We start from the raw sequence: 27841 nt of genomic DNA, 5'->3' as shown, positions 1-27841 counted from the left end.
TACGTCAATGAATGAAGTACTGTGTCTTATTGTCTAACACAGGGTTTCTAAAAGTGGAGTCGAACCCTAGGGGTTGGCGACAAGATTTACGTAAGAGCTACGAGACTGGCAAGATGTTTCTTGGAGTGAAAATACCCAGCATGGATTGGTTGATTATCTCTTCACCGCAGTACTTCAAACATTCGAAGTGACGTGCTCTGTGCGCTGCAGAAAAACCAGCGACAAATCAATTTGATTTTTAATTCTATTGCCGAAGGATTAATTTCGAGTTGAATGTTGGTCATGTATAGCTGACCGTGGCGTGTGAGGCATTCCATTGGCTGTCACGACTGGATGACTGGAGGTGAAGAGGTTAATAAATTCACTTGACACTTTAGTTTAATTTTATGTTGAGACGTGTGACCGAGTGAGAGATGCAAAATGAAACGTCAAAATGAGCAAAGCAACCGTTTGGTGTCACCTTGAGGGTTGCCGCGCTCAGCCGAGCTGGCACTGGTGGCCGCAGCCGGCCGGGCACAGCCGGTGGCGCTCCATCCAGCTGCGCATGTGCGCCAGGTGCCCGCCGTGCGCGCAGCCCTGGCACCACGCGTACAGCCCGCGGACCACCTGCGAACAACCACCTTGTTACACGCTAAACAAAAAGAGGAAGGCGGTTCGACCCACCGGATGCGGACGAAATGGCAGTTGAATTAAAAAAATTCTTGTGTCTGTAGACAGAATTGTGATCGGTCTAAGGGTTAACTTTGCACCAGGTAGAGTACCTATATGAAATTTATACACAGGTATGTACAATAATGTATGTGTCGTCATAGTATACGATAGGACGGTTTCAGTTGAACGTTTTTAAATTTTAATGTGAAAATATAAGAGAAGGCGGGGAGTGGGGTGACCCCCATGCCTCCCCCTGGGGTTTGGTGCTGACACGAATAGAGAGCACTCACCTGGTGGCACACGGCGCAGAGGTCCGGCGCGGCGGCGGCGCGGCCGCGCGCGTGGCAGCGGTCGCAGGGCTGGTGCGGGCGCGTGCGGCGCGCGCATCGTCCGCAGCACGCCGCCACGCTCGTCGACTGCTGCGACAGCGCGCGAACTGAGCCCAACCAAGCGTGACGGATCACCTAGTCAACAAACCCATCAGTATCCGGTTCGAAGGACCAAAAATAAAATCATAACTCAGTTAAGGAAGATATTAGTATAGTACATAATGAATTACGAAGGCTTTAAAGAGTCGATGTTCTAACACCGCCCGTACTATCGCCTTAGAGTTAGGTATATGTCTATAACTCTTAGGCGTAATACGCAATAAAGGTCCTTGAGTTTTATTTAGACACTGCATGCTTACGAACGAGCGAGTGTGATGAAAAATTTGTTGAGAGCATTTAACAATAGTAGTTTATGCAACTGTTACGTAATACGGGTCGTAAATACGAGTTTTAAGGCCTAATTCCGTACAGTTGCATACATTACTTTATCTACATCGATATAATAAATCCTCTATCATGTGTTCAAGAACCATTGAGAATGACCTACATTGCAACCAGAACTATGTCTGCCCCACGAGCTCCTGCGCCTGCGTCACCGCTCCGGTGCGGTAATGTTCATTGCGATATCGATTTCGGTGTCGTAAGGAACATTACGATACAGCCGTATTCATAATAGAATCCAATGTCATAACGCTGGTCATTATGTATGGTTTTTGAACGCATAATGGAGGATTTATTATATGTGGGTGTAGATAAAACTGTACATCTACTCGTATGGAGGAGTCTAAAAGGGTGCATGAATGATCGTTACCTCTGTAGCGACATTCCACAGCTTGTGTCTCTGCAGCAGCTCGATGTAGCCGAGCAGCCACTGCTCCTGCAGCGATTCTTCAATGTACGGGAACAGGTCCGTCCTGTGTACAGACAACTAGCAGGGTCAATCAACTTTTTCTTGTTTGTTATTCTGTTTCGTCGTCCAAGAGATAACAGTGACAGAGTGTCCTAGAAACTGTTAAAATATACATATGCTACTAATGTGCTTAGGAGCTGTCCATAAAATAATGGGCTTGTAGCTACGGCAAAAATGTACGCTTGATGAATTTTAACCACAACAAACTCATGGTTAAAGAGTCGCACCCATGGGAACGAGGTACAGGAAAAAGTTGATCGACCAAACATCATTTATTTGTAATATTTGTTGTTATAGCGGTCACAGTAATACATAATCTGTGAAAATTTAAAGTGCCTAGCTATTACGGCTCCAGAGATATAGAGCCCAATGAAAGTCGGACGGACAGACAGCGGAGTCTCAGTAATAGGATCCCGTTGCCCCAACCTGTGGTGCTGCAGCGCGAGGCAGACGCAGGCGGCGGTCTGCACGTCCCCGAGCGCGGCGTGCTGGCGCAGCGCGGCGGCCAGCAGCGGCGCCGTGTCCAGCCGCGCCGCGCCCAGCTCCGCGCGCACCGCCAGCTCGCCCTCCGACCCCGACCCCGACCCCGACCCCTCCTCCAACTGCACCAAACGTTTACATTCAATATACATAGAATAATAATCGCGTTTTAATGCTGCGTGCGATAGCATTGCGCATGTGTTTGTCATGAACCGATAGAAACGCTTCATTTACCTATCTTCGCTCCGCTGCGCAATAAAATCTAGTCTGACATCCTTGATTTCTTTCCAATTCCAATGGAAGAAACAACATGTTGATTTTACCCCTGCTTCCCAAATACCACCAAAATGTGGATGTTTGGACGTCACAATTTTTTAACTGACTCCCTAATTCCTCCGAACATGTCGCACTAAGCGGAACGCTAATTTTACCTCTGTTTTCCATCAGCCTCCAAAATGAGGTGTTTGAAATGCGAAATCCCTAATAATATCACTGTGAAAGTTTGTGAAGATTTTTGAATGTTTGTTACTTCATCACGTCTAAACCACGGAACCCATCCCGGAGAAGGACATATGGTAGTTTTTCCCCGAAAAATTGCATAGTTACCGCGGGATAGCAATAAATGAATTCAGCGCGGACAAAGTCGCGGGTAACGGCTAGTTTATTATATTTGACTCTGATATACCACCTAAATTATGGTATTTAACACTTCCCTTTTTCCTTGAGAATATTAAGGCAAATATTGATTTTTACCCCTGCCTCTCATGTTCTTGTTTATTATGACAATATTGATGGAACACTATTACTAATTCTTCTGAAATAAGATGTTTGAAGCATATTACTGATTTTATTCTCGTCTCCCACATTCCTCCAAAGTGTGGTGATCGAGGTGAAATAAAATTTAATTTTAGCTTCCCATGCTCTTCCAAAACATTAAGTTAGAAATAATACAATGATCACAAAGATATTGATTGAAAAATCATATCTCATATTTCTGCAGTTGAAACAGTAATTATACCGTGACGACGGAACTCTGCTGGGTATAGGAGTGCACGGGCTCCGGCTGAGCCGGCGCCGACCCAGTAGAGGTACTGCCGCCTGGCGACGTGCCCCCTGCCGCTAGGCTACCTGCAAAGCCACACATAAACTAGATGCATAAATTATGTATAGGACCTACTTTCACCATTCGTCGAAAAATTTTATGTGACAAGATAAAGAGGCCGTCTCTTTTTATTGGCACAAAACAAAAAGAGACCACATCACAGATCTGTCACGTAAAAAATATCCATAACAGGTGAAATAGGCCCTAAAAGATTTAAAATGAAATGTAAATTTTTGTTTGCAGTCATGTCAAATCTAGTGTTGTAGTGCCACGCATGTCAGCGTTTCACAGAGGCGCAAAGCTGTCACCAGGGGTGTTAATGCATGTTGTTTGTGAATGATAGTGAAAGTATGACTTGTATTGTGTACATTCAAAAGCGAATGAAGTTTTTTTTTAATCACTGGGGGCAGCTGTCTTTCCCTGGCCCTCCTTCGAGAGGCTTTCGGCATTCCAGAGAGCGTGTCAGTGTCAGCTCTTAAGTATCGGAATAATATACACTTTGTATTGGCCTTTGTGTATCGACGGCATATACCACATTGGCGTTACGTGAGCTCATTGGTGGTACCTGCGGTGTTGTTGGTGTTGTTATACCTGCAAGGTCGGCGTCGGGCGCGGGGGGCGTGTGCGCGGGCGCAGGCTGCGGCGGCGCGCTGCGCAGAGGGAACGCCTCCTCGGGGAGGGTCCAGTCCATCGCGTCCTCGTCCACGTAGTGGGCTGTGGCGGCTGAAACCCATCCGTATGTATCTGCACCACAGAAACAATCATCGATATAGCGCATGAGAAACTCTTAAGATTTCTGGCGTTTCTAATACTGTATCTTTGTTGGTTCTGAAAAACTATTTAGGAAACAGGATTAACTTTAACATTAAACAATATTTTTGACAAATTACTTTTCCTTACCTGTACCATTTTGAACCCTAAACGTGAAATCCTGTTATAATTTTAAGGTGCCGCATCTTAGGTCCGGAACAGATAGACCGATTGGAACGCGGTTTTTTTTAGCGGGAAGCTAGTTAAAGCGCATAATACTTGCTAAATATTTCATTAAAATTAACCCTTTAGCTTTTTTTTTATTTGGACGAAGCAAAATCGTGGCTGCGGACATGCTAAACTGCACTGACATCGAAGAAGACGGCTTAAAGGATTAAAACTGTTCCGCGCCTTCTACCACAAAAAATACAAAATACTAACAAAAATATGTCACTTGTAGCATTTGTGGTATAGGGGCCAGGTGTAATTAATGTAAAGGCCCTGATCGACAGGCGAGTAAAACCGCGGTTTTGCGGCTCGTCGGTAAAGCTCGCCGGTGTATCAATACAATACCGTGGTTTTGTATACTGACGAGCCGGGCTCGTGGCTCCTCAAGTATGTTTAATTATTTACTCGGCTCGCCGTGTAAAACCGCGTGTCGATCACGGCCGGCGTGCCTAGCCGGCAGTTTTGTCAGTTTTCGGCTAAAGAAAAGAACATAACAAAGTTACTGCAAACTTGAGAACCGGGTCCGGAAGTGAAGATGGGTATCAGCCAAAGTTATGGTATTATAAGGAGCTTGAATTTTTCAACGATCAAAGACTCAAAGTAAGTACTTACACCTACATTGAACTATGGTATGGCAATTTCAATGCCTACCTAGCGATGTTTATTTCATTAGGGAACTCAGTACTTATATGTGCAATCAAAACTTCATACTTTGAACACGACATATTGGCTCAACCGCGGTCACACAACTGTAACGACTGTTTTGCTCGCTAGTCGATCAGTACCAACGAGTCGCGAGTAAAACCGTCGCTGTAAAACCGCGGTATAACGGCTCTTACGTCGATCACCCACTTAACACAGGCAGCGGCAGATACGGCTATATCTTGACAAGTTCTTATAAAAAATCTTGGTGAAGGCAGCAGAGACTTCCTGCGACAGGGTTACACCGAGTGTTACATAAGATCTTTTCAGGATAGTCTCTAGTGACTGACCGTCGTTCCCGCGCGCGAGCCTGGCGGGCGGCACGTATATGCTGTGCGTGGGCAGCCCCAGCACGCCGCTGTTGTGGAACTGGTTCTCCTCCCACTCCTCCACCTCCTCCATCGGCTCCTCCTCCACCGCGCTGCAACACGATAACCCTGCACTATCGAACCAACTCAGTTCGGTATTTTGTTATTAAAAAAGCTTGCCAATGCATGTTTATCAAACAGAAAAACAATTTTCGAGCTACGTTCAAAAACAATGGATCTATTCATTGTTTTGTTCTTTCTTGTTTCGTCAGAAATGTGATGATGAAAAACATTGCATGTTTCACGGGCGGTATAGGAATTACGAAGTTCGACTCGGAAAGCTTTCAGTCTTCGACTTCGGGCTTCTAGCAGTCTCATTTGTAATTCCTCAGTTAGGACACAATGTATTATTACGAGGGAGGCCTTGACCGTAATTAGGGGCTACCTGTAGTTAAGTACGGCGGGTGGCGGGTCGGCGGGCGGCGGCGGCGCCACGGGCGGGGGCGGCGCGGGAGTGCGCCGCGCCTCGGCCGCGCGCTCGCTGTACACGGCCGCCACTATGTCCCACACGTGCCCCACCTGGGTTACAAATACATCCGTTTTCAACTGCTTGTAAGTAGTCACGAATGTAGTTTCGTTGATTTAACACTGCGTTCCTAAATACCGCCAAAGTGAGGTGCCAAGAAAGTAACTATTATTTTATTTAAATAGTTTTATTAGTAAAAACCTCTTATTTATTTATTTATTTACATAATAATAAAGGTTTGAAATTCAAGATTAGACAGAGAAGGAAAAATTAGCGTGTAAGATAGATAAAAAAATATACAATGCATATATTATTAACAGGTTTTTTCCTTTTTTTATATTTTGTGTATTTTTAAAGTCACTTATAGGATACAGCATATTCACGATTATTCAAGAACATTGAGGTAAACTAGATTAGCTCGTTACGGTAATATAGCGGAAAACGTGCAACTGACCATGTGTCGTTCATTAGCTCTGGCGACGTTGGCATTGTGCAGTGCTAGGTCGTGGGGCGGCGCGCCGGCGATGCGGTATGCGCGCGCGCAGCCCACCAGCGGCGTGGGCGGCGCGGGGCAGCGGCGCAGCGCCGACGCCGCGCCCCCCGGGAACGCGCGCTCCAGCGTCACCTGCGCCGCCGCCGTCAGCGACCCCGCCGTCGGCTGCTTGCGGCTGCAAACAAATGCATGCCACTTGTCATTGTCATCAGCCGGAAGATATGTTGAACAAAAACCTTCGCCTCAGTACGCCTCATCGAACGATTACTTGCTACCCGTATCCATCAGTCCTCGACTTCGACGTACGTTAAATTATATTAGGAAAAGTTATTTACGACGCTCGGATTCCATTTGACCTCGAAAAGAATATGCCCCTGTTTAAAAGCAAGACTTGGGGTGGCGTGCGCGACCTGTTGGGGTGGCAGTACTGACCCCAGCGTGGGCAGGTGGCGGTCGGCCGCGGGCGGCTGCGTGGGCAGCGCGGGCAGCGGGCACTCGGGCACGGCGTGCGCGACCTGTTGGGGTGGCAGTACTGACCCCAGCGTGGGCAGGTGGCGGTCGGCCGCGGGCGGCTGCGTGGGCAGCGCGGGCAGCGGGCACTCGGGCACGGCGTGCGCGATTTCCCCGCGCGCCGAGACGCAGACGCCCTGCGGGTTGGCCCACAGCACCGGGTGCGCCGCCTCGCTGAACCGGTGCCGGTACAGGCTGCAGTCCTGCGCACGACACACCACTCAACGCATGACACAGACTATTTCAAAACATTCGCATTCCTTTTTTCAAGTCACTAGCCCATTGGCTAATCGTGTGGGCTGACGACGAGAGAGACTCACGCGGCTGGTAGAGAGGAAGGCGTCGTAGGCGGGCAGCCAGGCGACGGCGGTGGCCACGTCGCGGTGCTCGGCGAACGTGGCCAGCGGCACGTGCGGCCGCCGCACGTCCCACACGTGCACGGCGCAGTCCAGCACCAGCGCGCACGACGCCACGTGGTACCTGCCGACGCCGATACGATGCATTCATCGAGAGTTCACAACTAGACAGTCAAGGCCGAAGTGAATAGAGAAAAATATAGGTAGGAGATTTTACCACTAACGTCGATAAGCCAAAGTCTACTAGAAACACAGGGAAGCTTGAGGGTAAATCAACTATTTCTTGTTGTTTTCTGTCCCGTCAGGGACGGGTCAAAAGTAGTATAGTTTAATAGAAGAAATGTTGTGTCACATTATACTAACATGCCAACATGACCAATTATAGAAGGGTCTTAAAACTTGCACAAAAATGCATGTTTGGCAAATTTTAATCCTATAAACTCACGGTTTAAATAGTGGCCCAGGAGACCGTAACTATAGCAACGAGTGACAAGAAAGTTCCATCTTATAGACTGGCTAAAAACACAAAAGTCGTTTCTGGAAAATTGCATAGGTATATTTTTATAACAAAATTCCAAATCAAATCAGATACAAAATTCAAATCTATTCTTCCCAACAGAGGTTTTTGCGAATCGGTGGTAGATTTTTTTGGCATTCATAAGTGTTTGTTATGGCCTAAATTGAATAAAAATATTTCGACATTGACTTTGATAGGCTGTTACTGAACAGTGAGCTACATCTCCGTCTTCCGGGCTCATTCGTAGGCTGGTTTCGCACACGCGAGACCCCGCGCCAGTCCGAAGGCGCCCTCGGGCTCCATACTCACTTGCGATGCGGGCGCCACTTGACGTGGCCGACGGACGCGATCGTGTATATCGTGTGCTCCAGAGTCGGTTTCGCGTGCATGTCCCACACCTGCATATAGAATGCATGCCTTATACTTGCATTATACAGTCACTCTTATTATTATTCTTAATACCTAATTAGTTTAAAATATTATGATTATATGTATGTTAGTCTGTCTGTAAGGTTTTTATTGTATGGGCCAAGTTGTCTGAAATAAATGGATTTATTTATACTATGTATGTATGTATGTATGTAAATACATATGTATGTAAATAATACAAAAAGAAAACAACAAAACAAAAGAGTATAAAGGCGAACTTATCCCTAAAAGGGATCTTTTCAAGCTAACCTAAACTACTACTTAGATATATTATAAATGCGAAAGTTTGTGAGTGAGTATGTTTGTAACTCCTTCACGCTGAAACGGCTGAAAGCATTTCGATGAAATTTGGTAGGTATGTAGATAGCTGGACATCTGGAATAATACATAGGCTACTTTTTATCCAGATATTCCCACGGGATAGGGATAAAATCTCGAAACAACAACCGCTGGGCTTAGAGTCATGTACATGATTGTTTTTAATGTAACGTCAATAAAAACAACGATTTAATTTTCGACAATTCCCACGGGAATTTTTAAAAATCCCGAAATTTCAATTCAGTTGCTGGATCTAATGATTTACGTGTGCGAACAATAGTATATTATTATTACTGGCAGAACAACTTTGACGCATATAGCATTGAGTGACAGGAGAATATCGTTGGCAGACACGAGTGGCGGACATAGTGCCCAGCACTTGGACAATCATTACGGTCAGTAGAGCATAGGCCTCCTCTCAGTACGAAAGGACTTGAGCCGTAATTTTCCCGCGGGTCGAGTGCAGATTTGAAAATTCACACACGCCTTTAATTCACGGGTGAGTGCAGGTTCCCTCGCGATATCTTCCTTTTTTTAAATTTCAAATATAATAAATTCGGGAAATACAGATACAGATCTAGCAGAGGCTCGAATCCACGACCTTGGCTTGAATAGCCATAGTTCAAACCACTAGGCTACCGTGACTTTCGTGGTTAGTAGTAAGTTGATTCCAACTCACATTTGATTATAATCAAATAGGGAATATTACTGCCAAGTTCTGCCGCCAGAATGCAGCACTAGCACATAACGTAAACAGACAAGGTTTTGACAAGTTCTTCAAAACTCTGAAAGGATTAAAATTGAAACACGCACCACATTCTCGAAGCAGTTTTTTTTAGATCATCCATTTTTAAATGTCCGTACAATGCCATTATAACATTATATTGTTTAATTTTTTGGAAATATAGCTCTATCGTTTGATACGTCATGGTTTAACGTCTTAAACTTTCGTGATTTTCACTCATAGTCAAAATACCACGCGCAGAACTAAAAATGACCAAGTGCGTGTAGTTTGTGATGCGAGTGCCGGTACTGTTTGTGATCAAGTGCGGGTAGTTCGAAGGACTTCCGCTGCTAGGCAGACTTGACACCCCACAATTCAGTCTACTCGTGACCACGGCCACTGGAATGTTGCCGAAACGTCGAGGTAAATATTACTCGTGTGTGTTAGCGTGATAAGTCCTGTGCGTGGTATTTTGACTATTTATTTATTGAGAAGAGAAACAAACGGTCGTATACAAGAATGTGTACAGAAATACTTAGTAAATGTGCTAAATACAATCTAAAAATGATTATAACTAAAATTATTTTAAAGTTAAAATTAATTTATGATGTCGGATTCTTTGCTAAAGATGTTATTGAATTTTGAAACGTTTAATTTTGGATATTAAGATAACTTTCGGCATGTATTATTCCGACATCTTAAAATTAATATTATTATTTTATTTTTTAAGTATAACTACATACAATAAGAAATATATTACATACAACATTATATTATATATAAAATTGCATGCGTCAGTGACATTATAGTTAAATATGTTGTTGAGAAGTACCTACATAGTTATACATTATGATATAAACTATGTATGGCTAAAGTTATAAGTTAAGAAACAGTTGTGTATTGTATTGCTAATCATTGGAACAACTTCTTCAAAGATAATATAGTACTATTAAAAATATCACCTACACAACTATGTCCTCTATAGGTACTAATAGTTTTTGGTTATAATCATTCATGTCACCCGTCCTGGCGACATGTATAGGTATGGTATGTGCTAGTCTCGCCCCCTGCGTAGAGCTTTGCCTAATACTAATATGCCCTATTGCATCAACATTCGAAAATATAATATATGCATATTCAGTGGAGTCTGTCAATCGCGTCTTTATCTCGCAGAAAGTAGGTCCCGCACCAAAAATAGCCGTGACAGTAGACAGTTAAACAACATAGTAACTGGCCGGCTATCGGGCTATTTGCATAATCTGGCGATAGTGTCTGCGCGTGGAAGTAGGACGCGATAACGCCGTGCTAATACACTTTGCCGAGCGTCTGCGCCTTTGTCTACGTTTTTAGGGTTCCGGAGACAAAATGGCAAAAACGGAACCCTTATGGTTTCGGCATATCTGTCTGTCTGTCTGTCCGTCTGCGGCTTTGTTCAGGGTCTATCAATGCTAGAAAGCTGTAATCTTGCACGGATATATATGTAAACTATGCCGACAAAATGGTACAATAAAAAACTCAAAAAAAAACCTTTTTTTAGGGTACCTCCCATAGACGTAGGTAAAGTAAGGGTGATTTTTTTTCTCTCATCCAACCCTATAGTGTGGGAAATCGTTGGATTGGTCTTTTAAAACCATTAGGGGTTTGCTAAGACGATTTTTCGATTCAGTGATTTGTTTGCGAAATATTCAAAATTAGAGTGCAAGTTTTCATTAAAACTTTCAAGGAAAACTATATCGGCTATGTTTGCTTGAGAATTATTAGTAGGTAGTTTACGAGTAAATAGCAGTCTAAGGTATAAAATATACCTAAACTTGGAAGATTTCGTATAAAATACGAAATCCTTAGAAAAATATTACTTAATTTTTTCGTAACGGCTACGGAACCCTATTTGGGGCATGTCCGACACGCTCTTGTCCGGTTTTTGTTTGAGGATTATTCATGCCATGCGCTCGCGCCGCGCGTGCGACAAACCGACGTTGGATTAAGCATAGAAGTCTTTTGTACACAATATGAGATACGACTAGGATAAGACTGTGTTTCCACCAGAGATGTGCGAGAATGTTTTGCGGGGAATATGGTTGTCATGAACCGAAAGAAACATTTCATTTACCAATCCTGGCTCCGCCGAGCCACAGTGCAAAGAAGGAGCAGTACACCGTCTTCATACAAACGGCCGGAACGCGAGTAATACCTACGCGCCACGAATTCTCAGCATACCTCGGCAACCATCAGTCGCGAGTGCTCCGCGGTTACGCACGGACTCACGCACATTATTAGGTACCTTAATATGTCACAACGATATAAACAGTATTGTTCGGTGTACGTATGTTTAAAGTGTGAAGTTCCTAATTCGCACTGGACCTGCGTGGTAAATACGTCTCAAGCTCTCTTATTCTGATAGGAGGCCTATGCCCAGTAGCAGGACCACAGAATATATAATAGTACTAACGTACAGAATGGCCACGCTCCGCCCCGCACCGGTTCGAGTTACCCCACCCCTCAAGCGCAGATTGCAGGAAAACCGCAGGAAAGCAGTCGGGTGCGCAACGCGATTTAAACGGTAACGGTAGGGTACTTCCTTTTTCTAAATAAATAATGATTTCTGGAATTATCGCGATTAATACATGAAATAACTACCTACCAAATAATTCGTTTAAGTTTGTAGTCGTATATCTATTGTAATTGAAAATAATAATGCTTAAATACACAGCCAGACACATTTTAATTAGGTTTAAATAAATAGGTAAGATTAACGATTACATTGATTTGCACTATCTAAGCCATACCTACATATATAAGTAGGTACCTTTAAATGTCATTGGTAGCACTTATTAGGGTTTTGCGATAGTCAGCCCTGTGTGTCTTACGCACACATTGGCGCGTGTACAGACGTCGTCGTGCCTATGTATATTCAAGAGCGCGTATTTTGTACGGCGTGCCCGCCGTGTGGCAGGACGTATATACCTACGCTGGAATGATGATGAAGTCCCAGGTGATATTAACCATGATGTCAAAAGATGATAACAGAGATAACAAAAGGGTCTGTGGACCTTGATAGTTTTGTCGCGCGAGGCTGTGGCGAGCACCTGCGCGGCGGGGTGCCAGTCGCAGGCGAACACGGGTCCCGAGTGCGCCGTGAAGTGCGCCACGCAGCGCTCGGTGCGCCGCACGTCCCACAGCTGCACGGACCCGTTCTCGGACACCGCCGCGAACTGCTGCGGCTGGTGCGGGCTGAACTGCACGTCGCGGATCGACTCCGTGTTGCTGACGAACGGAACGCTAGTTAGGCTTCCAATGAGGGCTATCGCGTATGAATTCGCCACTAGAGGCGCTAGTGTAGCGTGAGGTCTCCGAAATGTCAAATCTCATAGTTTTTGGGTGAGCTACGCAGGTTTATTTATAATTAGAGTAATTTTGTGAATATTTTGCAATATCTGAAATCAATTATGGCAAATATGCGTTCCGGGGCAATGCATGTCTGTGTTTTGAGACAGTTTTGTCTTTCGGAAATCTTTGTCCTCCCTTTTTTCCGAACAAAACGGGGACTATGCAACACTGTGGCATGCTCGATATTTTTATGGTACGGTTTTAAGGTGTATTAAATATGATTTTAATCTAAACTTTGTTTTTACGCCCGTAATAACAGACTTTGAAAGCCATACTTAAAAACCTCACGCAACAGTGCGCCATCTAGTGAGACAAAAAACGATAGCCCTCATTGGTGCCAGCGGGCAGCTTCTCTGTTTATTGCCTGCTGCCAGGTAGCCTCAGTGCGGCGGTCTAGATCGCGCAATGTACAGAGAAGACCTTAACCGCTCCAAAAATTACACAGAACGCAATATTTTGCTAGGCTACTATATTATTTAATTACTATAAAATTATTTAAATTTTATAATGCTCGGTAGAGACGCCTTCTCATATTTTAATATGTTGTTTTAGTTTTTAGATGTTGATGTTGTTTTTTTTGAACCCATACATCCCTGCAAAATCTAGAGCCAAGTTTCTAGTGGCCCATTCCTCTTGGCAATGATGGTCTTTCGGAAAGCACTGGCAGTATAAAAAAGTGACATATAAAAGTGCAATTTGCAATTTGCAGCCTTTACAGATCAAATTATTTGATCTAAAAAAAAAAATTGCTGTTAGTTGAAAATAAAGCATTTAGCTCTTACCTGATGAATGTCCTGGCCACTTCCTTCATCCGCAGATCAAAGCACTTCATGGTGCCATCCTGGGAGCCTGAGAGCAGCAGGGCTGGCTCCGTCAAGTGAAAAGTGACCTACATTCAAAAGATTACACAAAAACAAAGAAATGGGAGGAAATTAACATACTCAGCATTTTTTTTAAGTGACTTTTAAGGAATTACTGTGTTCTGTGAGTGTTTTTGAAGTTGAAAAATGAAAAAATAATAATGTACAATCAGTGTCAGTGCTTGGTTCCACCAAAGTAATTCCATAACAGTAGATCATAAGTATTAAACAATAGTACATTGTGCGGCTTACATGTGTGCGCGCCTTATACATACGATTTATGCATCACAAGAAATGACTGATTTACATATCAGGGAACATACATTCATTTTTTTTTATATACTTCTAATCAAATAATTTACAATACCACAACATTTCTGAAAAGGAACTCTACTTAGGATTTCAGTCTTTGTTCAGCCGGATGAGACACATTGTATAAATGTACTGTTTTGTATTTATTTTGTATGTACCTTGTTAACAGTTCTCTTGTGGTCGGAGAAGACATGCTCTTGCTTGGAGCGTCCTGAGCGCCCCAGGTTCCACACCACCACGGCACCATTTGTGGCTGCTGTTGCTATGGTGTTTTCTTCAATACAAAAAATATAAGTCCTATAAGACTATCTTACTAAATATAGAACTTTGTTATAACATATCAGGAGAAAGGTCTTGATTAACTGATTATTCAGCAACCCTCTGCCAAAAGTCTGAAGTAGACAAAGAATAAGGACAAATTTTGAGAAATTCACACAAAATAGGGTATTTCGCAATACAGCAAGGGTGAAATGTGTGAAGCAGGCATAAGCTAGTGTACAATAAAGACATTTAGATTGCATGTGGTATTTAAGGCAAGGAGGGGGCGGGGAATTGAAAAATCGCAAAATTAGTTTATCTTGCTTGCTAGAGAATAATATATGAAGAGGCAAGGTAAAAATAGTGTAGTTCATTCATATGGGCCTACGTGAAGAGCACCTGAATGGATTGATAACCAATTTTTTAGTTAAGCGTACCTATATGAAAATGTAAGCTTCCAGCAGTCTTCAAGTCTGTTGACTTATATCCACAAAAAACACATCCTTTACTTACTCTGACACCTTATACAAGTATACCACTCACCTTCAGTTGAACTCCATGCAACATCAATGGAGGAAAAGTTCAAGTTTAAGTTTTTCCCCACGCGTAAATTACATACTTCAGAAAACTCTGTCTCCCCAATGGCAAATACTTTGAACACTGTAACAATAAAATGTATTTCTAAAGCATTTGAAAACTCAAAGTTCGCTAGTTCGCGAGAAAAGACAATTTGTTATTAAATAAGGGTAAGCGCTAAAAAAAGTCATGGAATAAATACCATTTCGTCCCGCTATGACCACTTGGGTCGCGTCTTTATTGAGGGCTAGGGCATTCGCCGGCCCCTCTTGAGACACGCAAATCGTATTTGATGGTATCATATTGAAAATGAAAATTATAAAAACAATAACACTGCTTCTAAAATGCGTCCCATATTAATACGAAATTAAATTCGTTAAAGCGTTTTGGCTTTCATAACAACATCTCTAAACCTGCAATAGAGTGCACGCACGAAGGTCGAAGAAAGAATAATATTTGACTCTATATTTGTTTTATGCTAAAAAAATATCTTGCCGCTCCGCTCGGTATGCATCTGGCAGTGTTGCCAGGCCCAATTTGAAAAACAGGAGATATGTCGTAAAAAACAGGAGATTTGAAATAAAAGCATTTCTAAAAAAGTTTCTACATTTGATTTGCGACTCCGATTTGGATGAAAATTTGCAGGTATGTAGAGTGAACGATACTGAGTCGTAATAGCATAGTCTCCCAAAATATCCCAATTGGTTTGTATGTAAATTTCCTTTTTTGTTACTGCAAATCCATAGAGTTTTGGTTTGTGACTTTCCATACAAATTAATTGGGACATTTCGGGAGACTATGTTATTTAAACTCAGTATCGTTCACTCTATCTACCTCCAATTTTTTACCCAAATCGGGGTCGCAAATCAAATGTACAATCTTTTTTAGAAATGCTCAAAAACAGGAGAAAAAAATTGCCTCGTAAACCATTTATGGAAGCGTTTTATTTATTATATTCCCTAGGTTATTGAATTGATGATTTATTTTTAACATTTTCATTGACTTCAAAGGATGAATATTGTTTTTCAACTACATAAAATATAATATTAACTTGGTTTAATTTAGGTAATTTATTTAAAGTATCAAGCTATTAATCCAATTTCTCTATCTGCATAATTCAAAGTAATTTAGTGATTGAAAGGTATTTAAATCCTATCACCGACATGACAGCTCATATGAAATATCTATTTAACTTAAGTAACCATTAGAAGTCTCTGAATATGGAAGCTAGAATAGACTAATTGGCTTACCATAAGACTAAGCCTTTTAGGTACAATTCTTTATTATATGTCTCATCTGCAAAGGAAGTGTTTCCTTACTAAGGTTCAAAGTGACAGATGTTACACACTACAATAAAATTAAAGGCCTTACACTAAGAACCTTGAAACGACCATAGATTCATTAGCTCTCTTAGTTTCATTCAGGAACTGTGGCATAGATTTAACCAATTTAAGGCTGTCTTGCACTCACTTTAAGAATAGTAGTAGTATGGTTAATTATACAAGTGAACTTGTATAAGTGAACTTACTAAAAAAATACAGTAGAACAGGAACAACACCCTAAAACCAGGAGATCTCCTGTAAAAACAGGAGACCTGGCAACACTGCCGGCTGAGACTGACAGTACTACAGTAGTAAATATTTTGTTTTTAAACTTACTTACTGATGTTCGGAAGTCGGTATTGTCATTAGTACACATTTTAAATATTTGTATATCAATCGTTACATATAATTTTATTATCAATAAATATTACATAACTAAATCTATAAAAACATTTCTCATAAATAATACATAAATCATTTCAGCACATACTTAAACGATACGAAATCAAATTTCGATAAGGTTTCAAGACGAAAGTCGAGAAATTTTATTGCCATAATAAATAATGAAATTAAAAATAGTATTGGTTTTTCAAAAGCAATTCAAAAAAGACTATTTATAAATTTAATTCATTTTCAACAAAAACAATCGTTGTAGCCATATAAATTTTAAAAATCTGTCACCAGACCAGCCACGAAAAACAAGCAAAACTTATACATTATTTTACAGTCTACAGACATGACAGATATTTAATAACTGGTAACAATGTTGCACATACGTCAAAAAAATTATGAATAAAAAATACTGAAGGTGAAATTCGTCGATACTGTTTTCAAAAACACAGTAGTTGTGTAGTTACACAATAATCTATTTATGTAACTTCTGTTACTGAATATACATAAATTAGCATGTGATCCGTGGGTGCTCCGAGCTGTTATAACCTAGTTAAAGACTATGGATAGTGGAGACAGGATTCTAGTGGCCGCGGGGCTGACGGCTGCAGTGGTGGTCGGCGCATTCGTGCTATGGGGACCGGGGGGTGCTCCGCGGATGCGCAAGCGGCGGGGCCAGATCGCCGGCCTGCAGAACCTTGGCAGAACCTGCTTTTTGAACACCTTGCTGCAAGCGCTGGCCGCTTGCCCACTGTTCATCGACTGGCTGAAGAAATACGCGCAAGCTGATGGCCACAACAGCATGATTACGACGCTGTATACAGTCATTGAAGGTTAGTTTTCATTTTCTACAAGTTTTTGATATAGTGAAGACAATGTTGTTGAAATATATGTGCAACAATTAAATTGTTATCATATCAAGATTTTTACTCAAGGCCATTGTCTTGTTTGCTTCTAATAGATCCTTCAGACTGTCAATGGATCTTTTAGTCTGTATTGTCTTATTTGATTTGGTAATTTGCATACTCTTTCAATAGGCCTACACTATGCATCATGAAATATTCAATTTTGGTTACTTCTTTCTTGTAATAATTAATATTACTGGTTTTACGCGTCCTGCTATGTTTTGTGAGTTTACTTCACACGGAAAAGCTGTTACGGCAGCCTAGATGTATCCTTCTCAACCAAGGGCCTTCATATTTGACCAAGAGTCACAGAACTCTGCTTCCTCTCTGTTACTGTGGAATTTCCGCAAGAAATTTTACCTATGGCTCTGCCTCTGCAAAGGTGAAGATCTTTGCCTCCTCATCCGTCTCTACTAAGGAAGGCTTCCATTGCAACCTTAGTGGGAATCATGATCTGACTTTGATTGTGGAATGATATTATTAATGTGTGTAGTGGTGAACGGCACACACCCGTCGGCGCGCGGCACGCCGGTGTGTCCGCTGGGCGTGCTGCAGGCGTTACGTGGGGCGGGCTGGGTGGTGCCGGCCGACCAGCAGGATGCACACGAGCTGCTGCATGTGCTGCTCTCCTGCATCGAGGAGGAGACCATCGCCATGGCCAAAAAGGTACTTAAAAAAACTGTGTATACTATTCTTTATGCGTGGCTCATTTGCGTAAACTTTCTTCGAAGGTCGATAACAGTCCAATGACTTTCCTTTGAAAAAAAATTATAACAAATCTTGTTATTCATTATTTTAGTCTAACTTATAATTACTTAGTTATTTATATAAACAAATATTATTCTGATGTTGTAATTGAAGTAAAAATGATCCTAAAAATAATTTAACTATTAGAGTTGTTAAATAACTTTATGCAATCTTAATGAGACCATGATTGTAATTATTCGGAATTCCCATGAGATTTTTTTGCAAAACCCCAGATTATTAATTCAACTATTATTATTATTGTTATTATTTAACAATTCACCATGGACCCCTCAACGGGTAAAGGCCTACTCCATTTCGTTCCACATATCAAGTCAAAGTCAAAGTCAAAATATCTTTATTCAATTTAGGCTATAAAAGCACTTATGAATGTCAAAAAAAATCTACCACCGATTCGGAAAAACCTCTGTTGAGATGAGAAGAATCCAGCAAGACACTCAACGAGTCAACGAGATCTGTCTGTCCTTTGCTTTAGCAACCCAGTTTTTGCCAGTTCATTTTAGTTTTTGTATGTAATGTATTTGTGTTCATAGAAGCGATAAATTGATAGTTTGATATTGATAGGTATAAAATGGTTTAAATCCATGTGGACGATTAGCCATTTGCACAGTCACCAGCACCAATATCTGATACAGCAAGCGATGGTAAATCAACGGCCACAATCCAACCGGGTAGGTTGTTGTTTGATATTTGCTTGTGTTGTCAGCCGGGCTGCCTGTCGGACGCGCTGGGGCTGGGCGGCGGGCGCGCGTGGTCTGCGCTGGCGTCTCCCGCGTCTCCGCCGGCCGCGCCCGCGCCGCGCGCCGACTCCACGCCGCCGACGCCCGGCGCGCTCGCCGCGAGACCCGCCTCCGCCGCCGGCGACGAGCCCGACCTCGTCGACCCAGGTACGCTACGTACACCTTGCTAAACTCGATTGAACAACACAATCACCGAACTTGAAATGGCGTGCGTTTTATGCACTTGTTGTACAATCTACTATTTTAATCATTCTCATCATCATGTCAGCCGAAAGACGTCCCCTGCTGGACGACATAGGCCTCGCCCAAGGCTCTCCACTCAAATCTTGTGCTTTCCGCATCCACCGCGATCCCGCGATCTTAATCAGGTCGTCGCGTCGCTCCATCTTGTTGGAAGCCTACCGACAGCTGACCGTCCGCGCTGAGCGTTCTCAAGGCAAATACCAGCACGGCTTGTGTGTTGGCAACGTACCATGCGCACGCGGCCGCCTGGCTGCGCTACGGGTTGCACCCCGTAGGGGGGCACAGCTCCGACGCGCACCAGCTCTTTGTAATGCAGAAAAAATGTCTGAGGATCCTAGCCAATATCCACCAACCAAGCAGTTACAAAGCACATTTCAAAAATTTTAATATATTAACCCTTCCATCACTATATATATTTGAAACAGCAATATTTGTCAGGAAAAACCTACATTTGTACCAATTTTCAAAAAGTGCCCGTCAAACCCATAAATTAGTCCTTCCTGAACCCATACTAGAAATCTACAAAAACAGCCCGTATTATAGATCAATTAACATTTACAATAAATTGCCTTTAAATACAAAAATATCAAAAATGTATGCTTTAATGTATAGCGAAGTTAAAAACAGACCTTTCACAAAAATGTTTATTCTATCACAGACTTTTTAGATATAAAATATGTATAGAAATTTTTGTGTTTAGAAATAATTTTGTTGTGATATTATATTAAATTAATACACATTTAGGTAGAAACAAATTATTATAAGTTTATACTGCGATGTTCGAAGCGATAACTGCAATGTGAATGGAGATGAGAATGAGAGGAGGACGACTTAGGTATGAAAAAAAAAACCAATAATAGTGAACGCTACAACACAATGCTTCTATTTATTATTTCTGATGTTTGACTAATCGACTTAGCTTCTATTAAATACAAGTTACTGTTTTATATTGTGTTAAACTTGACTTCCAGTGTCATGTGTGTGGTGGTGGCGTGCATTGAGGGGAGGCAGCGCTGTGGGGGGTGGCGCTGCGCCTGGCTTCCCTGGAATTGACTTACTGTACGCTAATTTGTGTGTGTGCGTGTGTGTCAGTTTAACCGAATATCTGTAGCGAGTTATGTATTGATGCAGAGCCGGCGCCGGAGCCGCGGCGGCTGGCGAAGGGCGTGTCGCGGTCGTTCTGCCACCTGAGCAGCGTGGGGCGGCGCTGGGTGCCGCGCGCCCGCGCGCCCGCGCCGCCCTTCCGCGGGACGCTCGCCTCGCGCCTGCAGTGTACCGTGTGCGGCGCTAAGGTAACAACACGTATTGCACATTTACCTTACCTTTGAAAAATACACGCGAGGAGAAGTTGACTCGTCGGATTTTTTTTTTAACCCTCCTAAGGGAGGCCCGGGTGCCTTCTTTTAAATCCAGCCCTGTTAAAGTTGGATGTTGTTTGTGTTCAGAGCCCGATCCGCTACGACAAGTTCGACAGCATCTCGCTGACGATGGCGAACGCGGCCATCGGCTCCACCGGCACCTACAGCCTCGCCGGTCAGTACACACACACAACACACAAGCACCACAAAAATTATCGATTTTGAGGTGCGAGTATTTTAAAGTAGTCACAATATAATAATACACTACTGCAAATTTTGATTTTAATAATGGCTAATACCTACATATAGCCATGATAGTCTGTGGTGTTAGCAGTTATGATAGTCTGTGGTGTTGTCGCAGGCCTGCTGCGCGCGTTCACGGCGCCCGAGATGGTTAAGGGCGTGCGCTGCGGGAAGTGCCGGCCGGAGGGGGAGCCGCCTTACACGCAGCACATACGCACCGTCAACTTCGGGAAGGTAACGGGATAACGTGTACAATAATGCCCGCAACACGATAGGGATTTATCCCACTAGTATTGTAAATGCGACAGTTTGTTTGTTACCTCCTCACGTCTAATCCGTTGAACCCGTTTAGGTAAAATTCAGCATAAAAGTAGTTTGAGTCCCGAAGAAGGATGTAGGATAATTTTTGAACCAGAAAAAATATCCATACCTACTATACTGTACTGAGGTACTTACAAGCTTGTTTAAAATAGTGAAGATATTTCGGAAAAATCTTTATTATGAGATTAAAAAGGGAAAGGGAGAGGGGTGGAACCTAATTTCACGACATCTCACTATGGGAGATAATCATCCCACGTGATTTATGGACGTGTCTTATTGTAGTTGTGTTGTTGTCACTTGTCAGCTGCCGGCGTGCCTGTGCCTGCACATCGGGCGCGTGGAGTGGGCGGGCGGCGCGCTCAGCAAGCGCGGCGAGCTGGTCGCCTTCCCCGAGACCATCGCCATGGCGCCCTACACCGTCGCGCCGCCGCCGCCGGTAACACACACACACACACACACACATCCATTTCGTGAAAAAAGAGCTGCTAGTGTTAATGCCATTTTTTTTAAAGATTTTAGAAGTAGTTTTTTAAAAGAACTTCTCTAACAGCCCTCGCACCTATGCTTCCATGTCAATTAAAATTGGGAAGAAACGCGAACGCAAATTTTGCTACTCTACCAGGAAGTACCTAACGATTCTGGTAAATTGATCTAATCAACCACCTATGCTTCCCCAACGGGTCATCCATCCATCGTCTTCTTGCAACCTTTACCAGACCATCTCCACCTTTTACGTAACGTGGCCGTTTCAAGAACTCCGATGTGTATTTCCAGACGGACCTGGTGTCCCTGATGAGCGGCGGGCGGCTGCGGGCGGCGGGCGCGGCGGGGGGGCGGGGGCGGAGGGGGCGCGCGCGCTGTTCCGGCTGGCGGCCGTGGTGGTGCACGTGGGGGGGCCGCGCTCCGGACACTTCGCCACCTACCGCCGCGGGAACGGCTTCGAGGCGCGCAGGTATCATCAGCATCATAGCAGCTGTAGGACGTCCACTGTTGGACATAGGGCTCCCCCATAGACCTCCAGCTGCTTCGGTTGGCATGGCAGCGGCCTGCATCCAGCAGGTTAATTTAATGTTGCTATGTTGCTAAAGCATGGAGCCGTGCAAAAACCAAAATCGAGTTAACCCCTGTACGGGGATAGTCTTACCTTTAGGAGAATACCCAAATTCAAATCTCTTAAGGGCCCCATATACGGTACGATTCGTCTGTACGATAGATCTGATAAAAATCCTGACGATTGATCGTAAAGAGCCATACACTCTCGAATTATCGTTACGATATTCATGATTGCATGGGATTTTGTCATCGATGAAGGAAATCGTTAACATACACTATCGATTAGTCGTTTCGATCGGTCTGAAACGACGGACCGTACAGACGAATATGGGGCCCTTTAAGGTGTACTATTGAACCAACTGAATCGTCTCGCCTTTTCGTAGAAAAAGTCATAATGACATCGCATTACTTGACAAGGGATTTGTTTTACTCTGAAAACGTTCTACGGTGGGTCAGGTCAGGAATCATATAGTACGACTGTACATGTGTTGTCCCGCAGATGGTGGTACACGTCGGACACGCTGGTCCACGAAGTGTCGCTGCAGGAGGTACTGCGTTGTGCGGCCTACATGCTGTTCTACGAGCGCGCGCCCGCCGCCGCCCCGCCCCCGCCCCCGCCCCGCCCCCGCCCCCGCCCCGCACGACGACGCCGCCGCCGCTGCCAACCACTTCTAAACACGGCCTGACGGCGAATGGGTCACTGTAGGGCAGCTATACTCAACCTGCGGCCTCAAGCTTCTATGAGGGCCCGCCTGGCGCTAATGATCATTAACCTCTCGTATGCTAAATAAAAAAAAAACTGCGTTCTAGTCTTGTTTGTCCCAACTAACAACAATTATACATATTAAAAATAAAATGGAAAAAGGTAGCTTTAAATTTGGTGCAGATCTGCACTGAAGCATACAAGAGGTTTAATCATTTATCCAACACATTTGTGGCTGAGATAGAAAAAGGTTGAGTATGGCTAATGTAGGAGGGCGGAAACTGTTGCCGATACATGAACACTTATTTATTATATATGCGATGTAACTGCTAGGAGTGCAAACGGGTTCCAATGCATCATTGTATTTACCCACACATTAACCTTTAACAAGGGGTCCGTATCGGCTCACATAATTGAATAGTTTCCCGGATAAATATATATTAATAACAATATTCTGTTTAGTCCATCAGTTAGATACCGGAAAATTTTATAATGGACGCTTATTTTTCCTTTTGTCAATCAAACAAAAAATTACAAGATGAAACGCTTCAAGTTCCTGTGTGGGGGCTGGAGACGTCACGAGGAGCTTTAAATGGCTATATCATCATTTTTTGTTTAATTAACGATGTATCATTGGTTCTCACAAGATTCCTTTATAACTTTTATATTGTATATCTTATAATGAAAGTTTTCTACACTGGCCTATTTACTAGGCGCACCTGTCAGCATCAAGTTCAATCTCTGTTCCATGCTCAGTGGCGCCGCCGCTTGTGCCGTTTCGCTATTAAAACCAGTACTCATGGTTTTACCATGTATCTGTCAAATATATCAAGAAGAAAAGGACTAAGGTCGCGACCGTCATACTGCGTCTTTACTAATAAATCTCGCTCAAGAGACCAGAGGTGACGTAAACAAGAAAAATGGAAATCCTTCCTGAAAAAGATAACAGAATACAGATAAAACTGTGAACGAGGTGGAACTTGGCGGAAGTGCGATTTGAGCTTTGATAATTAATTAATGGCAAATGAGAAGAGAATAATTGAAATTCGCAACTCTGTGCTAAACCGGCAGCTGGTTAGAAATAAATATCACAAGAATAATATCCTAAAGTAAGCGCTCTATTAACATTTACGTCTCTATCCAGGATTATATCGTAGCTGCCTTCCGAGTTCTAATCTAAATCATATTGCGAAAAATCTATTCGACAGTACAGAATAACTCGCCATGAAATAAACTGTATTTCGTTTGAAAATGAGAATGAAAATATAATTAAACCACCTCCTTATTTCATTAACTAGTTAAACATTTAATTCGTGGATAAGATTTGTCGCAACACTGGGGGAGGCGGGGGGCATAATCTGAAGTCCGTATCATCCGTCCCTCCCACTTCTATTAAACCCCATTAGCGTTAGCGGTCCACTTTGTCAAAAACGCACACTAGCTTAAATGTGAAAGGCAACAGCTTGGGTTCCTCCATTTTTAAGCACTCTGTTACTGACGAAGTGGCGACATTTAGGTACGTGACGTCCAAAATAACCACTGTTTTATGGCCTTGCAATGACACTTTAAATCATAGTAACGATAGAAAGAGTAGTTATTAAAAAAAAGTTATTGTAAGTTATTTCGATTCGAATTAGCATATTGGCGACGAGATGACGTATAAAAATCTATAAGCTAAGTTATTTGTTATTTATATTATTGCTTTTAATTCCTCGAGAGCAAAATTTGGAGTAATGTCCGTATATAAAGTTCCTGTGTCGCTTTTATTTTGCTTAAGCGAGCGCTGTGTGTTCTTTTCATTAATTTTAATAACACGTAGTCATGATGTCATCACGTCACTTGCATTTTTAATATCTGCCACAGCAGAGAGTGCAAAAATATCTGACACGTCCTATCGGCCCTAGATATACAATTGTAACAGATGTTTATGCACGCTATGTTGTGTCAAATATGTATTGGTTCTGGTGACTGTACCAACTCCTTTAGCGCAACGAAACAGTATTACCAAATGTCTAATCTTTCGACTGAACTTGGTATTACGATTTGTATGTAATCATACATAATGTCCTCTTAGTATAGTTACAGTTACACAGTTTCGCTCAATCCACTATCTTCACTAGTTTCCCTTCGGGTGTATTTTCTGAAACATTTACTATCTGAACATATCTTAACGCCAGCGCCTATCCACGAAACTGTTTATACGCTTACAAAAAAAAGCTTTTTTAAACACATTTTGAACAATCGTACTTTTAATAATGACTTGTCTAATGATAAATAGTTTGTAATCTTGTTTAACAACACTCTAAAGTTAGCGCTGGAGGTAATGAGATTACTTTGTTAAAGAGAGGTCGGATTAACAATGTGCCATCATGTTATGTAATGTTATTTTAGAAGCCCCTGGGACAGTTATATTTTTAACTTGTTCCTTAGGACGTTGTTTTGCAATACTCAGTCAACGCACTGTCATTTTGCAATACAATGTCAACTGTTAAAATTATTTTCCAAGTGTTGACATTGTATTGCAGAATTAGTCAGTGTCAACACACTAGTACATAACAGCGTCCTGATACAATTAGCACATAAAATAAGAATCATGTATTTTAATGTTAACAATGAACTCAGAAATGTTTTGTCTATTTCAATTTTTTGAGCCATTTTAAACATAGAAGCACAAAGTTAAGTGTGTGACGAGAACACTCGTATCGAAAACGCTTTTGGATTCTCCATTGGCATTGACAAAGTTAAATCTTTGTATTTGGACGAGATATTTAAATATTTTTACTGAAACAATGTTATTGTAAACACCGCTATGTTACCAGTTGTAAAAAAGCAATAGGTAACCACGAAAATAAATTCATGGTATCCCTAGTAAATTACCAATGGTAAAATCCCTGTTAGTTAATATTACTGGTTACAAAGGGGCAATTATGGCAATACTAGGCGGAAATAGCCCATAATTTTCACGAATTTAATAAATAAGTTCTTTACTTACCTAACTTAGTTATAAACATGCTCTGTACTTTGCATTTATCTCGATCTATGTATCAACAAGTCCAGATTATGTATTTTTGGGTGACTCTACTCACTTAGCTTTAGCATTTTCTTAGGGATATATTCCTTATCGTGATAATGGTTAGCTGATTCCATATATTAAAATAATAGATTATAGATTGAAAAAAATTGTGACTAGTTTCTGGTATTCTAGATTGGCTACTCATCAGAACACAACACATTTGCTGATTTCCCTGTACATCAGCCTTTATTAGTCATGTTTTACTATTGGATTTACTTTATATATCCCATGTTGACAATTCACATATTATGTAAAGATTGTTTCACAATATATCTACAGTGTGTAGAAAGCTGAGGATGTTGGAGAAATTATGTAATTGTATGTGAAAATAAATGGGGTAATAATTATGTTTTATAAGAGTAAGACTATACAATGTTATATTTATTTCAAAATGTTTGTGCCTTTGTTTGTAAGCTAAGTAAGAAATTACTTGTAATTGAAATAAAATGTTTGAAGTTATTAAAGTTATGGTCTGAAACTCAAAACTCTTAAAAATTTATTCAGTGTCTCCATTGATCTTAATCAATTATAATTAGTGGTTATACCAAAACCAGTTCCCAATGAGAAAGATTAGTTTTTAATTGATGTGTGGAGGCTTCCGGAGCAACATGTGTGGCAAATGTAGATAGGACTCCTACCAAAGACAGGACGAATGTATCAACATGTTTATAAAATTAAATCTATCATTATAAGTATTATTTGTTTTTCTTACCTACCCTAACTACCAGTATAAGGACTTCTTGGAAAATTATATGGATATCAATATGTGTCAGTCTAATGATTTATGTGCAGAGGCTACAAACTTGCACATTATTACAATGTCATTGTGAAATTGAGGTACCATTTCGACTGCAATCTAATAAGGTTTTAGTATGAGTTATTGTTTACAAACAAATTATAGTCCAGTAACTGGACTGAATTATACTGGCCAGAAACTCCAAATCTGTCAACAGCAAATGAAACATAATTAAACATAGGTTACAATTTATTTACTTATGCATACAACATAGGTAAGTCTGCAAAGGGAATCTGCTGGTCAATTGCGCAATCTGATAAACAGTTATGCTAGAGCTTGCAGGTGCTGAAAACTTATCAATAAACATATCACATAAGACATCTGCAATGGAACCGGTCAACGTTAGGACATGCTGTCAATGAGGGAGGCGCGCATCGTGGACGTGATCGCTGTGGGCTTGGCGTCATTCAGTTTGAAAACACTTTCAATCACTGAGATCTCTGTAGATGTAGTGTCCATGCCACAAAAAGCACACCAATCGTTCACTACCATCCCGGCGGCGACGACCTCGCTGCCCCGGTTGACCGTGCCGGCCACTAAGGGCACTTGCAGCAGCGAGGAGAGCTCGTCCTGGTCCTGGATGGTGGTCTTGGGGTGCACGAGGCCGCCGCGGTTGCTGAGCGCGGTGTAGGACCCGACGAGCACGTTGCCGGCGACGGACTGCCGGAACACTTCCACGCCCAGCGTGTCGGCGAGCACCTCCTCGGTGTCGCGGTCCAGGTCGGGGTGCACGAGCGCCACGTAGTCGTTGCAGGCGATGACGTTCCCCAGCGCGCTCAGGCGCTCCTCCACGCGCTGCACGCGCACGGCGTCGGGCAGGCTGTTGCGGATGTGCTGCAGCTCCGTGTCTGTGGTCGCGGCGGGCACCAGCAGCCCGTTCTTGTTGGCCACGGTCATGCGGCCGATGATGCGGCACCCCGCGATGCTCGCGTGCACCACCGGTATCGTCTCCGCGAGCTCCGCTTCGAACACGCTGTAAAAGTTCTCCGAGCCCCCGATTGCGACGAGGCAGTATGAATTTGTCAACTTACTGAACACTCCTACTTCGTTGTTATTTTCAAATTGTACACGCACTGCCATGATTGCTGTTTGATTCGCGTTTCACTTTTAATTTCAATTTATTTCACAATGATTTATTTCCTTCACGTGGGGAGGGAAATTTAGTAAAAACACTGTTTGACATACGTCACTTTGACAAGAGAT

At 42.5% G+C, this 27841-nt stretch overlaps 3 protein-coding genes across 3 annotated transcripts; 1 reads left to right on the top strand and 2 right to left on the bottom strand.

Annotated features, from left to right (window-relative positions):
* Positions 1-393: 393 nt before the first annotated feature.
* Wdr24 (WD repeat domain 24) lies at positions 394-15247 on the bottom strand. Its single transcript, XM_074100836.1, has 17 exons — positions 14929-15247; positions 14694-14810; positions 14051-14166; positions 13503-13609; positions 12384-12597; positions 8172-8260; positions 7310-7469; positions 6912-7192; positions 6441-6654; positions 5906-6039; positions 5443-5594; positions 4064-4216; positions 3389-3498; positions 2317-2492; positions 1792-1894; positions 942-1115; positions 394-606 (listed from the first exon to the last, which is right to left on the bottom strand). Exons 1-17 carry the CDS (start codon positions 15026-15028, stop codon positions 478-480), a joined length of 2529 nt encoding a protein of 842 aa, XP_073956937.1. The 5' UTR covers positions 15029-15247; the 3' UTR covers positions 394-477.
* A 1544-nt stretch (positions 15248-16791) lies between these two features.
* On the top strand, positions 16792-22752 carry Usp30 (ubiquitin specific protease 30). Its single transcript, XM_074100495.1, is given in 10 exon segments — positions 16792-17271; positions 17837-18009; positions 18815-18995; positions 20223-20383; positions 20537-20624; positions 20811-20926; positions 21318-21449; positions 21788-21830; positions 21833-21965; positions 22566-22752. Coding segments are annotated over 10 exon segments (1485 nt in total). The 5' UTR covers positions 16792-17000.
* A 4057-nt stretch (positions 22753-26809) lies between these two features.
* eIF6 (eukaryotic translation initiation factor 6) lies at positions 26810-27839 on the bottom strand. Its single transcript, XM_074099792.1, has one exon. The coding sequence runs from the start codon at positions 27716-27718 to the stop codon at positions 26981-26983; it is 738 nt and encodes a 245-aa protein (XP_073955893.1). The 5' UTR covers positions 27719-27839; the 3' UTR covers positions 26810-26980.
* Positions 27840-27841: the final 2 nt, after the last annotated feature.

Source organism: Choristoneura fumiferana, chromosome 17, assembly GCF_025370935.1.
Source record: "Choristoneura fumiferana chromosome 17, NRCan_CFum_1, whole genome shotgun sequence".
In the NCBI taxonomy this organism is placed as follows: Eukaryota; Metazoa; Arthropoda; class Insecta; order Lepidoptera; family Tortricidae; genus Choristoneura; species Choristoneura fumiferana.
This window is presented reverse-complemented; position numbering and strand designations above follow the sequence as displayed.

Excerpts from the sequence above, each read along its gene's own strand:
- Wdr24 (XM_074100836.1), bottom strand. The coding sequence starts at position 15,028 with ATGATACCATCAAATACGATTTGCGTGTCTCAAGAGGGGCCGGCGAAT. Across the intron at positions 14,167-14,693 it reads TGCATGGAGTTCAACTGAAG|AAAACACCATAGCAACAGCA; the intron begins GTGAGTGGTATA and ends TTTGTATTGAAG. Across the intron at positions 1,116-1,791 it reads TGTGGAATGTCGCTACAGAG|GTGATCCGTCACGCTTGGTT; the intron begins GTAACGATCATT and ends TTTGTTGACTAG.
- eIF6 (XM_074099792.1), bottom strand. The coding sequence starts at position 27,718 with ATGGCAGTGCGTGTACAATTTGAAAATAACAACGAAGTAGGAGTGTTC.